General features: G+C 34.2%; 1 protein-coding gene across 1 annotated transcript in view; it reads left to right on the plus strand.

The window, feature by feature from the left end:
• LOC136027125 (uncharacterized) overlaps window positions 1-11,751 on the plus strand; it is a 30,303-nt gene extending 18,552 nt beyond the window's left edge. The window contains exon 2 of the mRNA XM_065704080.1: window positions 11,442-11,751. Within this exon, the coding sequence (XP_065560152.1) occupies window positions 11,442-11,643 (202 nt within the window). The 3' untranslated portion in view covers window positions 11,644-11,751. The remainder of the gene's footprint in view (window positions 1-11,441) is intronic.
• The last annotated feature ends 4,177 nt before the right edge of the window (window positions 11,752-15,928 follow it).

Consider the following 15,928-nt stretch of genomic DNA (forward strand, 5'->3'; position numbering starts at 1 on the left):
TTTTTTTTAGTTTTTTTAGTTTTTTAGCTTTTTTAGTTTTTTTTATTAGTTTTTATTTTTTTTGTAGTTTTTGCCTTTTTTTTATTTTTTTCAGTTTTTTTTTAGTTATTAGATTTTTACCTTTTTTTAGTTTTTTTTTAGTTTTTAGCTTTTTTAGTTTTTTTTTCTTTTTAGTTTTTTTTGTAGTTTTTACCTTTTTTAGTTTTTTTCTTCTTTTGTATTAGTGTGAAATAATTCAGACGTCATATGCGGACAAACATGACGTCACCTGATCCACAGATCCACACACAGACAACTTATTTTTATATATATACTAGCTGTTGGGGTGGCGCTTCGCGCCACCCCAACACCTAGTTGGTGGGGGCGCTTCGCGCCCCCCCCAAGCCCCCCCGCGCGCGTAAGTCGTTACACGCCATAATAGTTACGCGCCATTGTAGTTGTGTCCCTATGTCCCACCTGTGAATATAGATATATATATATATATGGTTTTAACTACGTAAAACTTGCGAATATACAACATTCTTTGCTGTCCCATTGTCTTTGCATATAAATAGATTGTCAGGTTATCCCCCTGTTTCCCCCGGTGTCCCCGTTGTAGTTGTGTCCCTGTGTCCCGGTCGTCATTTATATTCCCTGTGTCCCGGGTCCCGGTCATCATTTGTATCCCGGTGTCCCGGTCTGTATATACATTCGTTTTTTAGTTTTGTTTTTCTCCTTTATTTTTTTCCTTTTTTTTTCTTTTTTAGCTTATTTAGATTTTTAGATTTTTTAGTTTTTTTTATTAGTTTTTAGTTTTTATTTCTTTTTAGTTTTTTTGTCCCGGTCGTCATTTATATCCCCCTGTTTCCCCCGGTGTCCCCGTTGTAGTTGTGTCCCTGTGTCCCGGTCGTTATTTATTTTTTAGTTTTTTACCTTTTTTTAGTTTTTTTAGTTTTTTAGCTTTTTTATTTTTTTTATTAGTTTTTAGTTTTTTTGTAGTTTTTGCCTTTTTTTTAGTTTTTTTAGTTTTTTAGCTTTTTTATTAGTTTTTAGTTTTTTTTGTAGTTTTTGCCTTTTTTTAGTTTTTTTAGTTTTTTAGCTTTTTTATTTTTTTTATTAGTTTTTAGTTTTTTTTGTAGTTTTTGCCTTTTTTTAGTTTTTTCAGTTTTGACGTCACCTGATCCAGTTTTTTCAGGTGACGTCACCTGATCCACGATCCACAGATCCACAAACAACTTATTTTTATATATATAGATAGTTTTTTTTTTTACTTATGTCCTGGTCGTCATTTATACTCCCTGTGTCCCGGTGCTTTGTTGATTGCTAATCGAACATTCCTTTTGTCCTGGTCGCTTTCTCTTTGAGTGTCGTCATTTATTTTTTTCTTTTTTAGTTCTTTTAGTTTTTACCTTTTTTAGTTTTTTTTAGTTTTTAGTTTTTTTAGTTTTTTACCTTTTTTTAGTTTTTTTAGTTTTTTTTAGTTTTTTAGCTTTTTTATTTTTTTTATTAGTTTTTAGTTTTTTTGTAGTTTTTGCCTTTTTTTTAGTTTTTTTAGTTTTTTAGCTTTTTTATTAGTTTTTAGTTTTTTTGTAGTTTTTGCCTTTTTTTAGTTTTTTTAGTTTTTTAGCTTTTTTATTTTTTTTTATTAGTTTTTAGTTTTTTTTGTAGTTTTTGCCTTTTTTTTCTCTTTGAGTGTCGTCATTTATTAGTTTTTTCCTTTTTTTTTTAGTTTTTTATTGGTTTTTACCTTTATTTTAGCTTATTTTTCAGTTTTTTCCTTTTTTTTAGTTTTTTTTATTTTTTATTTTTTTTAGTTTTTTACCTTTTTTTAGTTTTTTTAGTTTTTTAGCTTTTTTACTTTTTTTATTAGTTTTTAGTTTTTTTTGTAGTTTTTGCCTTTTTTTAGTTTTTTCAGTTTTTTTTTTAGTTTTTTATTGGTTTTTACCTTTATAGTTTTTTTAGTTTTTTAGCTTTTTTATTTTTTTTATTAGTTTTTAGTTTTTTTTGTAGTTTTTGCCTTTTTTTAGTTTTTTCAGTTTTGACGTCACCTGATCCAGTTTTTTCAGGTGACGTCACCTGACACATCCATCCATCCATCCACAGACAACTTATTTTTATATATATAGAAGATATATAGATTTATATTTTTATATTTATTAATATTTTTTTAGTTTTCTTTTTCTCTTATTTTTCAGTTTTTTCCTTTTTTTTAGTTTTTTCTTTTTTAGTTTTTAGTTTTTTTTTGTTTTTTACCTTTTTTTAGTTTTTTTAGTTTTTTTAGTTTTTTAGCTTTTTTAGTTTTTTTATTAGTTTTTAGTTTTTTTTTAGTTTTTGCCTTTTTTTAGTTTTTTCAGTTTTTTTTTAGTTTTTAGTTTTTTACCTTTTTTTAGTTTTTTTTAGTTTTTTAGCTTTTTTAGTTTTTTTTCGTTTTAGTTTTTTTGTAGTTTTTACCTTTTTTAGTTTTTTTTCTTCTTTTGTATTAGTGTGAAATAATTCAGACGTCATATGCGGACAAACACGACGTCACTCGACAGACAGACAGACAGACATAACCCACAAACAACTTATTTTTATATATATTTATTCATATTTTTTTAGTTTTCTTTTTCTCTTTTATTTTTCAGTTTTTTCCTTTTTTTTAGTTTTTTTCTTTTTTAGTATTTAGTTTTTTTTAGTTTTTTACCTTTTTTTTAGTTTTTTTTAGTTTTTTTAGTTTTTTAGCTTTTTTAGTTTTTTTTTATTAGTTTTTATTTTTTTTGTAGTTTTTGCCTTTTTTTATTTTTTTCAGTTTTTTTTTAGTTATTAGATTTTTACCTTTTTTTAGTTTTTTTTAGTTTTTTAGTTTTTTTTTCTTTTTAGTTTTTTTTTTGTAGTTTTTACCTTTTTTAGTTTTTTTCTTCTTTTGTATTAGTGTGAAATAATTCAGACGTCATATGCGGATAAACATGACGTCACCTGATCCACAGATCCACACACAGACAACTTATTTTTATATATATAGATATATATATATATATATATATATATATATATATATATATATATATATATATATATATATATATATATATATACTAGCTGTTGGGGTGGCGCTTCGCGCCACCCCAACACCTAGCTGGTGGGGCGCTTCGCGCCCCCCCAAGCCCCCCCGCGCGCGTAAGTCGTTATGCGCCATATTAGTTACGCGCCATTGTAGTTGTGTCCCTGTGTCCCACCTGTGAATATAGATAGATTTATATATGTGTTTCAAACTACGTAAAAATTGCGAATATACAACATTTTTGGCTTTCCCACTACTGGGAGCTTTCCGTTTCCAATTGCCAGCAATTGATCTGAAAATGTTTGACCAGAGTCATCGTTTTGCAATCGGACACGCATATTTGTAGTTAATTTTAATATTTTTACGTGTGCCCATAAATTAGAATTTTTCAGGCAAGCATTCATTTCGTCTGCAGGAGTTAAACTACGTAAAAATTGCGAATATACAACATTCTTGGCTTTCCCATTGTCTGTGCATATACAAAGCCGTATGTACTAATAATGACGTCATATGCAAACGCTCTTTTTACAAACAAACAAACATGCATACACACAACTCGTTTTTATATAGATAGATAGATAGGTAGATACAATACAAATTAACTGCGTAAAACTTGCGAATATACAACATTTTTCGCTGTCCAATTGTCGCTGGATATAAATAGATTGTCAGGTTTACCGACCCTCGAACATGCAACGCACAATTGTCCATGGGAAAAACAATCAGTATTAAGATCTATACCACATTTTTCTAATGATTGACCTTGAGCTTTGTTAATGGTGATTGCAAATGCTAATCGAATTGGGAATTGCAATCTTTTAAATTGAAAAGGCAGATCCATTGGAATCATGGGAATGCGAGGAATAAGAACAGCCTCACCCTCAAAAGGCCCTGTCAAGATTGTGGCCTCTATTAGGTTTTCCATTGTTTTTTTTTTACGGCAAGTCGCGTGCCATTGCAAAGCTTTGGTGGGTTGATATTTCTTGAAAGTATTATTGGTACGCCTATTTTTAGTTGTAGCACGTGTGGTGGAAACCCTGAAAGATCTATGGAATTTAAAAATTCAGATGGATAATTAACCGCTTCATTTGGTTCCAAAACTGTGTCGACTGACTTGTAAAGGACTGCCTGGTCTCGAATCTTGGTCAAAACAATATTGTTGATTTCGTGGACGTCTATATTTTTGGGTGCGAGAATCGCTCTTTCACTTAGCTATTTATTATTTTTATAATTTTTTAGAATATTCGGAAATACTTTTTCAATCAATTAATTTTTGGACGTCACTAAATTACAGAAATCAGCAGGTAGTTGTATATGTCCTGAAATTGAGTCTATCGTATCATAAATGTCTTTTTGTTCCGACGTTAACTTGGAAATGTTATTTTGTACATACGACAATAGATCATTCGTACTGTAGCTTTTTTCACGATCCAATTTATATTCCCTGTGTCCCGGTCGTCATTTGTGTCCCGGTATCCCAGTCTGTAATTTCTCTTTGAGTGTCCCGGTCGTTATTTATATTCCCTCTGTCCCGGTCGTCATTTGTGTCCCGGTCTGTAATTTCTCTTTGAGTGTTTTTTCTTTTTAGTATTTTTTAGTTTTTTACATTTTTTCTTTTTTCAGTTTTCTTCTTTATTTTTCAGCTTCACTATGAAATACATATCGCCGAACCTTTGTTTTTTTAACTAAAATCTGGTAGGCATTGATGACCTTATAAGAGTCAAAATCCCAAACCCAATCATCATCGCTATCATTTTCAGTTTTGATATGTTTTGACTCTCGCTGTCCAGGTGGATCTTCATCTAACTGCGCGGTTTTGCGTTCTTTAGCCTCAAGCCTGTTTCCTTGCTGTTCTTTTGATTCCTCGGCACGCTTTCTTTTCTGACTTTCTCTATCAGCAGCAAGTTTTTTGGCATAGACTCTTTGAGCATCTTCATCGGCTTTTGCCATTGTAAGTTCATCAGTCATTTTAAACTTAAACATTAATAGATTTCTACGTGAACATATATGTCTTAAATATCTTTAATGACGTCACCGTCATAGCAAAAATGACGACAACTAACTTCATGACGTCAGCCGACACAGAAACATGACGTCACCTGATCCACAGACAGACACACAGACAGACAACTTATTTTTATATATATAGATATATATATATATATATATATTATATATATATATATATATATATATATATATATATATATATATATATATATATATATATATATTTTTATATATATATATATATATATATATATATATATATATATATATATATATATATATATATATATATATATATTCCGATATCTATTTTAAGCATTAAACTTCTGCTTGGATTTCACTCACACTAACTTGATAAACCAGAGAAGTCCGAAAGCCTGCGTTGATGAGAAAAAAATAAGTTTGAGCAAATATGCCCCAGGCCTCTTTCAGAATCCGTTAACCCCAGCAAAAATATTGAAAAAGACACCTACAAGTAGCCTATCGTAGGCTACTCAATGGAAAATAGAAAAGTTAGTCTTCTTTTTTTAGACGGGTGAATCCCTTATAGTTGAGTTTTGTTCAATTCTTACCCCACAGGCTGTACGAAAAGCGGAAGCTACAGAAATTCTACATATATGATTTTTTCGTGCATAATGAAATATTATTTTCAATGTGTGTTCAAATTAAAGTTAAAATATTAAACTAAAAATAAGTCATTCAGTTTCCAAAAAGTATTACTTTGTTTCCTTAACTCGTGGGAAGTGAAGCTAATTTTGCTCTCGTCCCATGTTCAACTTTTTATGCGACCCTTATCATAGCCCTACTATAGGTATTTTTCTCTTTTTCCACATATAGAAAGTTTCTGTGTGATTCTAACTTTTACGGCATGCTTTGTAATATTTTTATTTTGACTTTAATCATGAATACATTTTTTCAAAAATGTTTTTCAACTTTTGATTATTATATCTCTTCTTGACAAAATGCACCTAAAACCATTTATCTATAAGGGCATCTAACCAGAACAGTATAATAAATGCTACCAACGAGGTTTTGCTGCTTTTGCTTACTTTATCTCTTCTCGACAAAATAATCCTCAAAAAATTGATCAATAAGAGTCAAAACAGTATACTAAATGCTACCAAGGAGGTCGTGCTGCTTTTGCAGCAGATTTTTGTTCAACAAAATCAGTAGCTGTTCAATAAGAGCAAATCTGTCGCTTCTTTTTTTTCAAGAAATAGTCGTTTGAAGGCGAAAAAGAAACGGGAGTCTCTTAGTATTTTCTCTGAATTATTATACAAGGGACCATGAGGAAGAATACAGAAGGAACCCCACGACCTTTACGTGAAACAAATAAAAAAAGCAAATTTTTTCAACTGAAAGTAAGGAGCAACACTAAAACTAAAAATGAACAGAAATTATTCCATTATATGAAGGGGGCAGCCCCCTATTTAATACCTCACTATTTCAGCTACAGTTTGACTCTTTGTCACAACTCTAATATTTAAAGTAATGAAAACTTTAGCGTCAAGAGCGTGGTATTCAAAAGAGAGCAGCCCTTTTCGTATAACGGGATAATTTCTTTTCGTGTTAAGTTTTATGTTGTTTAACAAAATGGCTATCTTAAAATTTTTATTGGACGACTTTTGGAGGAGGGTGCTCTGGGGGGAGGGGAATAGCTACCATCCAATCTTTTTGGTCACTTAAAAAGGCCACCAGAACTTTTAGTTTCAGTTCAAATGCCGATATTCTAGGACCACTGATTCGATACGATCGCCCAGGAAAAAAAAAACAGTCAAGAAACAAATAAACACGCATTGGTCATCTTCTGGCAAAAAATGCAGATTCAACATTTTTATAGATAGAAGCTTGAAACCTCTACGATATAGTTTTCTGATACGCTGAAATAGATGCTGTGATTTTCATTGAGATTTTTTGGTTTTTACGGGTGTTTCCGCCCTTTTCCGAAAATCAGGTAAATTTTTCAGGCTCGTGTCTTTTGATGGGCAACACTAAGCTTAATGTATCTTAAATATTTGGAGTCAGTATACTAAACCAATTGTTATGGCACTTGGTATTAACCAAGTGACATATAGTGATCTCAAATCCTGTCGGTCTGTCTGTCTGTCCCGGTTTTGCTACTTTAAGCACTGCCAGGTAAGCTAGGACGATGAAATTCGGCAGGTACATCGAGGACCGGAACAGAATAAATTAGAAATAGTTGTTTTACCGATTTGACTATCTGGGGAGGGGGAGGGGGAAGTGGGGGTCGGTTAATTTAGAAAAAATAGAAAAAATGAAGTATTTTTAACTTACGAACGGGTGCTGGGATCTTAATGAAATTTGATATTTGGAAGGATATTGCGTCTCAGAGCTCTCATTTTAAATCCTGACCAGATCCGGTGACATTGGAGGGAGTTGGAGGGGGGAGCCTAAAATCTTGGAAAACGCATAGAGTGGAGGGACCGTGATGAAACTTAGTGGGAAAAATAAGCAGAAGTCCTAGATACGTGATTAACAAAACCGGAACGGATCTGCTCCGTTTGGGGGAGTTGGGGGGGGAGAATTAATTCTGAAAAATTAGAAAAAATGTGGTATTTTTAACTTACGAAGGAGTGATCGGATCTTAATGAAATTTCATATTTAGAAGGACCTCCTAACTCAGATATCTCATTTTAAATCCGACCGGATCTAGCGTCGTTAAGGAGGGCCAGTTGGGGGGGAGCCGGAAATCTTGGAAAATACTTAAAGCGGAGAGATCAGGATGAAACTTGGCGGGAAGAATAAAAATAAGTTTAAAATACGTGACTGACATCCGGAACGGATCCGCTATGGATCCGGTGATATATTGAGGAGTTGGGGAGGGAACCTTAAAATCTTGGAAAACAATTAGAGTGGAGGGATCGGGATGAAACTTGGTGGGAAAAATAAGCAGAAGTCCTATATACGTGATTGACATAACCGGAACGGATCCGCTCTATTTGGGGGAGTTAGGGGGGGGGTTAATTCTGAAAAATTAGAAAAAATGAGGTATTTTTAACTTACGAAGGAGTGACCGGATCCAGCGTCATTGGGGGGGGGGGGATCGGAAATCTCCGAAAACACTTAAAGCGGAGAGATTAGGATGAAACTTGGTGGGATGAATAAAAACATATCCAAGAATAGTGACTCACATAACCGGACTGGATCCTTCCTCTTTGGTGGAGTTGTAGTAATTCGGAAAAATTAGAAAAAATGAGGTATTTGCAACTTACAAACGGGTGATCAGATCTTAATGAAATTTGATATTTAGAAGGATCCCTTGCTTTAGAGCTCTTATTATCTGGTAACATTGGGGGGAGTTGGAGGGGGAAACCGGAATTCTTGGAAAATGTGAAAATTGAGGTACCTTTATCTTACGAATGGGTTATCGGATCTTAATGAAACTTGATATATAGAAGGATCTTCTGTCGCAGATGCTCCATTTTCAATTTGGATTGGATTCGGGGACATAGGGGGCTGGAGGGGAAAACAGAAATCTTGGAAAAAGCTTAGAGTGGAGAGATCGAGATGAAACTTGATGGGAAGAATAAGCTCAAGTTATAGATACGTGATTGACATAATTGGAACGGATCTGTTCACGTTGGAGGAGCTGGGGGGTGTTGATTTGGAAAAATTAAAAAAAAATGAGGAATTTTTAACTTAAGAGCGGCTGACCGGATCTTAATGAAATTTGATGTTTAGAAGGAACTCATGTCTCAGAGCTCTTATTCCAAATCCCAACTAGATCTTTTGACATTGGGGGGGGGCTGGAGGGAGAAACCGAAAATCTTGGTAAGCGCTTAGAGTAGAGGAATCGGGATGAAACTTGGTGGGTAGAATAATCAAATGTCGTAGATACGTGACTGACGTAACCGTACTGGATCCACTCTCTTTGGGGAAGTTAGGGGTTTAGTGTTCAGTGCTTTGGCAAGTTTGGTGCTTCTGGACGTGCTACGACGATGGAGATTGGTATGCGTGTCCGGAAGCTATACAAATTGACTTGATAAAGTTTCCCGATTAGACCATCTGGGGAGCTCAAGGGAGAGGAAAAATTAGAAAAATGAAGTATTTATAACTTACGAGTGGGTGATCGGATCTAAATGAATTTTGATAACTAGGAGGACCTCGTGACTCAGAGCTCTTATTTTAAATTCCGACCGGCATTAAGCCTCCGATTTTCCTTTTAAATCAATCTATTGATTCTTAGAATTTTCCTAGAGCTCATACCATATGAGCTCTTGGCTCGTCCGGTCTCGTCACAAGTGCCATATGAGCTCTTAGCTCTTGTTTTTATGTATATGTTGAAATCAAAATTCCGTTTATTAGTTTCGTTACTATTGAGCCGCGTCGGTTCTGACATACAGTTTGTTACCACCAACTATTTGAAATAAAATAGTTAAAGGTCTATTGTTGCAACCATAGACTTTGGGCAAAAGAACCAATCTTATCTACAGTAGGTAATAAATAAGATAATTTCGTAAACCACATTGACCTGCCATAACAAAGAACATCGTTCGTTTGTTTGTCATAGATAATCGAAAGTGGCCTGCTTTTTGAGTTACGTTTTTGTTGTTATTTTTCGCTTTTGAAATTTTTGGTTTTGTTAATTCTGATTTTATCTGTTGTTTTCTGTGCAGCACAGTTTTTTAGGTTTTAAAATTCTTCAGAATTTGGCTTTTATTTTTCTTTATTTTTAATTGCCGCGTTGTTTGTTTCTATCATTTTGTTTTCATCCTGCTTCTTTCGTTTGCATTTTCTTTCAGAGAAAGTGAACGTGTCACCTTGTAACTTTGTCTAACAGCGGTGAAAAGGGAAGCGGTTGTCCTCCCGAAATATTCGTATTGGCCAGTGTTATTGTCGTCCTTAAAAAATCTCATTCTCGATATAAATTTCTTTAATTTTCATTTTTTGTTAAACCCTGAATCCTCCTCAAAAATCGTTTTCAATACTAGATCGGTTTTTACACTGATTTTCTCCTACTCTGCCTGGACTTAATTTTTAGATTTTGTTTTTCTTGTCCCAGAGGCAGTAAATCATACACGGATTTGCTAAAAGTTCTCTTACAAGGAGCACATATTTTTTCTTATAGAAATATCAACAGCGATTAGGAATATGAGGATTATTAACAAGTGCTTTCACTTAGTATCCTAGAAACGTTAAGGTTTTAATCGAAGCTGAATATTTTCGTCGACAAAAGTAAATGTTTCCGAGATTTCATTACGTTAGACAATATTTGTAACAGAACTATGGTCGATAGTAAAAACAAGGTCGCGCTAAAATCAGTCCTTTGGTGCCAGTTTGCTACCCTTGTGGATCTAAGTATGGGGAAGTAGCTAGTCAATGAAGTTTTCCAAGAATTTAAAGTAATGAACTTAGGGATACTGCTCACTTTTTCGGGTAACTAAATATAGACAGGTAAAATAGATAAAAATATAAATGCAATGGCAGTACCTTCATGAATACAAGATTATGATGGCCAAAGCTAAATACATAGCGAATGCCTTCGGCCCCAGACCCACCCCAAAGTTTCGTGAAGATTACGATTTCTTCTATAATTTCTTATATTCTATATATCATTTGGAATTTTTGCATTCTTTTAAATTTTTTCTTCTAAATGCAATGCTTAATTGTACGTGTTCGCTAGTGGAACAGTTATTTATCAAAACTGGTGAGCTAGGAAAACTAAAGTAAACAACCAAGGCCTGTAACAATATAAGACACTGCTGACAATTCCTCTTGGAGCTACCCTTTGTATCCTACAGAACTAAATTCAGCTTTATCAGACAAAACTGAACTAAACAGCCCATAAATGTAAAAATATAGGAGACTTCTGACAACTCTTCTTGGAGCTGTCCTGTTTTTGAACAAAAATAAATGAAGATCAATCTCCATGATTATGGCACCCGAGATTCGAAGTCTAACTTATTTTATTTACTTTATTTACGCCTGATCTGTGGTAAATAGAATGAGATAACTTCAATCAATAAAGCCCTATGCCCTCCGATTTAAATTTTATTTTCAATCTTTAAATATCCTTCAATTTTTGTCAACTTACAAAATTTGAAATAAAGTAATATATATATATAGCTACCAAGCTTCTAAATTGTAGAACACGTATAGCTCTAAATATTATACCTTGTTGAAATCTAGAGAGTCCTAAGATTTAAAATCTGACTAAGTAGATGGGCCTAGGGAGCCCTATGCCTCAACCTCCCTTCTCCCCGACCAAGTAAGCATAAATGACCAGGTAATGCCTTAATACAATGAGGATTATTCAAAGATATCTTGGAGAACATTGATTCTAATTATCGATTGTAAACATCAAATAAAGCTGGGAGAATAGTACAGGTCGCAGTAAAGAAAAATTAATAAAATGTCCGCAATATAACTCTAATGTTATCTCTTTTTTCAGATATGAAATCTTCGAAAACACCCAAAAAGACCAGGAACAAGATTCTGAAGTACGACTTAACAAGTTGAGGAAAGGTAAAATGGCAAGTTTAAGGACACTATCAGTCCCTAGTTGCCTAGGAACTGCTATACCCTCTCAAGTTCCCCAAGATACACAGTCGTATACTTCATTTGTGGAAATAAAGATTGAGGGAAATACTTGAAATGCTCAGCCAATTCAGTTATCGAAAACGTGCTATAAGGATATTTTTCAGTTGTGGTATTATAAACTTTTGTATGATTATTTTCAAAATATATGTAGTAACAATTTTCATCATGTAAATCCAAGAGCAAAAATTAAAATCTCCCTTGTCTAATACCAAGTCATTACTTCGAGTTACAAATAACCTTATTCTGATCCAATCTTTTAATAACACTGCGCTTGAAATTAAACATCTTCAGAGCTGCTGATCTGCATGCATTTCCTTTGAGCGTTAGCTATTTATTGTGTTTGCTATGTCTGATGAGCTTTCAATGAAAACTTGTAAAGGTGTTCACCGTCAGATGGCTGTCACATCCACTTAGAATACAAATAAAGTCTAAACCTAGAATAAAAATAAACTACAATTTGGGTACCTGGAGAAATCTGGGGAAGCTAAACAAGAAGGGTGTGTGAAAGCACAGAATGACTTGGCCCCAGTTCCTCATTCCACTTTCTGGCTGAAGAGCAGCGAAACGGAGGTCCGCACCACCAGTAGAGAGTAAATTTCGTTAGTGTATTCTTCTCTTTTTTTTACATCCAAACGTTTTTTAAACCATATGCCTCTATCAGACTTAGAACCTATTCACACACAAATACCAAGGTGGATTTAGACACTACGTGCAACAAGATCATCAAAAATAGTTTATTTACAGTAGTTCGAGGAATAATTGGGGGATTCAGCCTACACTTCCAAGGAATGTTTGGGGTAAAGTGAATCCCAATTTTTGGCATGGGAAAAAATCAGAGGGAGAGCGGGTTTTAATGTGTTTCGTATCGGATTTGCCTAAAAATGTATCGCTGCAAAACCCAAATAGACTTAGAATTTATTTACCGCTAAGTACCAGGATAAATAAAAAAAAGTATATGCACTTAAATAAGGCATCTGCAACATTTTAGTGACGACTTTGGGATTGAGTTGAAATTCTCAGGATTTCCACAGTTTGTCTTTGTAGAAGACATAAAGTGGCACATAAAAGTGTGTTTTCGTGTATTTAGCATTTCAAGGAACTGCAAGCAAGCGCTGACAACACAGATTCAGGTAGTTCCTTTGTAATGAAAACCAACGGTAGCAACACAAAACTATGAAGAAAACACGGAATTGCGATCAACGAAAAGAGATCGAGCAGGTCGACACATCCACCAATCTGGGAAGCGAATTGACGTCCACAAGCCGTTTGTCATCATATATTTAACAACGCATTGCCAAACCTCTAACTTATTAATCTACCTTTAACTTATTAATAATAATAATAATAATTTATTTATGCCCTCTTTACATACAAACGATGTACCCAGAGGAGTATGAAAAGAAAACTGAAAAATAGAAAAATTACACTTCTAATGAAAATCAGTAGATCATGGCTATTTTTTTTGCACATAACTCAAAAAACCACTGACAAAACATGACCTATAAATAATAACATAACTCATAAACATAACTCATAAAATAGCACCCATAAACATAGCGCATAAATATCTATTTAATTACAGAAACAACGACAATACTGTTTTTCCATTAAATGAGACAATTAAGGGGAAAATTTCGTATTGTTGTCGTATTTTTGATCCATTTTAGCAGTTATATCAAATATTCCGAATTTTCGTATAATATAACTATTTTTGAACCATAGTGGAATTCCGAAAAAATATTTACAAAACCGGAAAAAGTAAACGCGGATACGCTTTTTATCACTTTTACTCAAAAACTTCAGAAATGGAAAAATGAAAAATACATGAGGTGCAAACACTGAATTATAAATTATAGCAAGTGTTTGTTTATCAAAACGACCTTTCACCCTGACTAGCAGGCCATATGTTTTCCAAAGTTTTCCCAACACAGATGATAACACCAACTCCCGCGTAGCTTTAATTGACGGACCAAAAGGCAACCCAAGGTAATTAATGGAATCTTTATTAATAATATTAAGTGATCCCACCTTAATTGAATGATGCTGGATATCACTTTTACTATTCGACACTAGGAATTCTGTTTTAGATGGTTCAATCTCTAATCCTATCTCTCGTAGATGTGAGTGTAATATATTAATTGCATTCTGCATTGATATTAAATTATCCGAGAACACATCTTGTGCTCGATCTGGGAAAACAAACACCTATCGTTGCGAGTGAAGACACGCCTTTTCTGAACTCTATTGGTTCTGGTAGGAACATTCGGAGCGGAGATGTGGACTTTATTACAATGATATTATTGTTGTAATAATTAATGTTATTACTAGTATTATTATAGGTGGACACCCAAAACGAGGCACAAGCCACAATCGCCCATTGCCTCCACAGCCCGAAAGAAAATAAACCAGCTTCTAAGGTAAAGTAATTGAAACAACCATCTAAAAAGATATTTAAGGTGATCACTAGGGTCTAATTAGAGTTTATTGCCCCCACAGACACCAGGGCAAAGGATGTAGATTATGCAAGTTACCCACTATTTCCACATAGGTTTTACTCTTTGATCTTGAAGCCTGGAAAGCCTGCGAATCTTTGAGGAAATGTTGTGGACGAAATTGAACAAAACCAAAAGACACTGTACATCCGGGTTTTCAAAAGGGCGCATCTGCAATATATCAGGAACGGCTAAGGGTATTAGGTTGAAACTTTCGGGTAGCTGACGGGGATGTTAAACTAAATCAAAGAAACTGAGTAAAGCCAGGTTGTCAAAAGGGCCTAACTTCAATGTCTCAGGAATAATTTCAGAAAATGTTCACGGGGACGTTTAACTAAATGTGTACACATATTGTCGAAAAGGCCTACCTGCAAATATCAGAAGCAACACAGGGTATTAAGTTGAAACTTTCTGAGAATGTTGAGGGGTTGTTGAACTGAGCAAAAAAGGCACTAAGTGCATCCAAGTTGTCAAATTCGTCCCATCAACAATATCTCAAGAACAGCAAAGGGAATTAAGTTGAAACTTCCTGGGAATGTTCAATTAAATCAAATCCACCCTGTACATCCATATTGTCAAAAGACCGAAACTGCAATATTTCATAAAGAAGTTGGAACTTTCAGGGATTGTCTTGGAGGACGTTAAACTAGATTAAAATAAAAATTATGTGCATCCGGGTTGCCAAAAGAGCCTATCAACAAAATCTCAAAAACGGCCAAAGGCAATTAGTTGAAATTTCCCAAAAAATGTTGAGAAAGATGTTCAACTGGACTAAACCAAAAGGCACTATGTGCATCCAGGTTGTCAGATTAGCTATCCACAATATCTCAGGAACGATTAAGGACGCCAAGTGTAAACTTCCAGAGGATATTGAGGGAAATAGTTAATGAAATGAAAGAACACTAGGTAAATCCTGGTTATTATAACGGCGTACCTACATTATCTCAGGAAAGGCTAAGGATATTAAGTTGATCCTTGGCTTCTAAGTAAAAATAGTTTGTGAGGATATCTGCAATATACCAAGGACGGATATGAGGCTTTTAAATGAGATATTCGAAGTTCTAATTCTCTTTTTAAGAATCGAAGGTTATTGCAGGTGAGCCAGTCCCCCTCCAATGTAACTTTTTCCTACCTGGCCTCCACATCCCCAAAGGGAATCAATCAAAACTTTGAAATAGCCTTTTTATTCAAAATAGATGAAAGGTTCACGAAATATACGTCCAGGAGAGACAAAACGCTCATAATCTCTGGGAAAAGAAAATTGTCCGATTTTCGCATATAAATTTTATAATGGTAAAGGAGGGCATGGTTGATCCTTGGTATACGATTAACTCAAAACATTTGAAGATTAAATTTTCGTCAAGACAATTGCATATTTTTTCGATAGTACTCGGGAAGGAGAGGGAGAAAGGGGGAGGGGTCAAAATTGGGCAAAAATCTTTTCATTCATAATTCATTGCATTTCGACTGAGTTTTTACTGATCATTCATTCATACTCTGGAAATGGCATGGGTAACTTACCTCAATAAGTCAAAAGATGCAATATGTACCTCATTTTTCAGATTGTTTACAATGTCTCGGGAATACCCAGACGAATACAACTTCGGGGGAATATTTAGGGTCAAGTAGATCTGTAGTTATGAATTGGGGACAGGGTTGAGGTAAATCGAAAGAGGCTCTGCGTAGTCTGGTCTTCAATTAGCATGTCTGCAATATCTCGGGACCAGCTGGGAGGACGAGGTGGAATCTTTCGGGTTCTGTTGGGGAAAGGAAGGAGCTAAACAATTTTGTCTCTGATCCACCAAAACATTTTTAAACTGTAAACTCCTATTGGACAGACAATATC

This window comes from Artemia franciscana, chromosome 5, assembly GCF_032884065.1.
Source record: "Artemia franciscana chromosome 5, ASM3288406v1, whole genome shotgun sequence".
Classification (NCBI taxonomy): Eukaryota; Metazoa; Arthropoda; class Branchiopoda; order Anostraca; family Artemiidae; genus Artemia; species Artemia franciscana.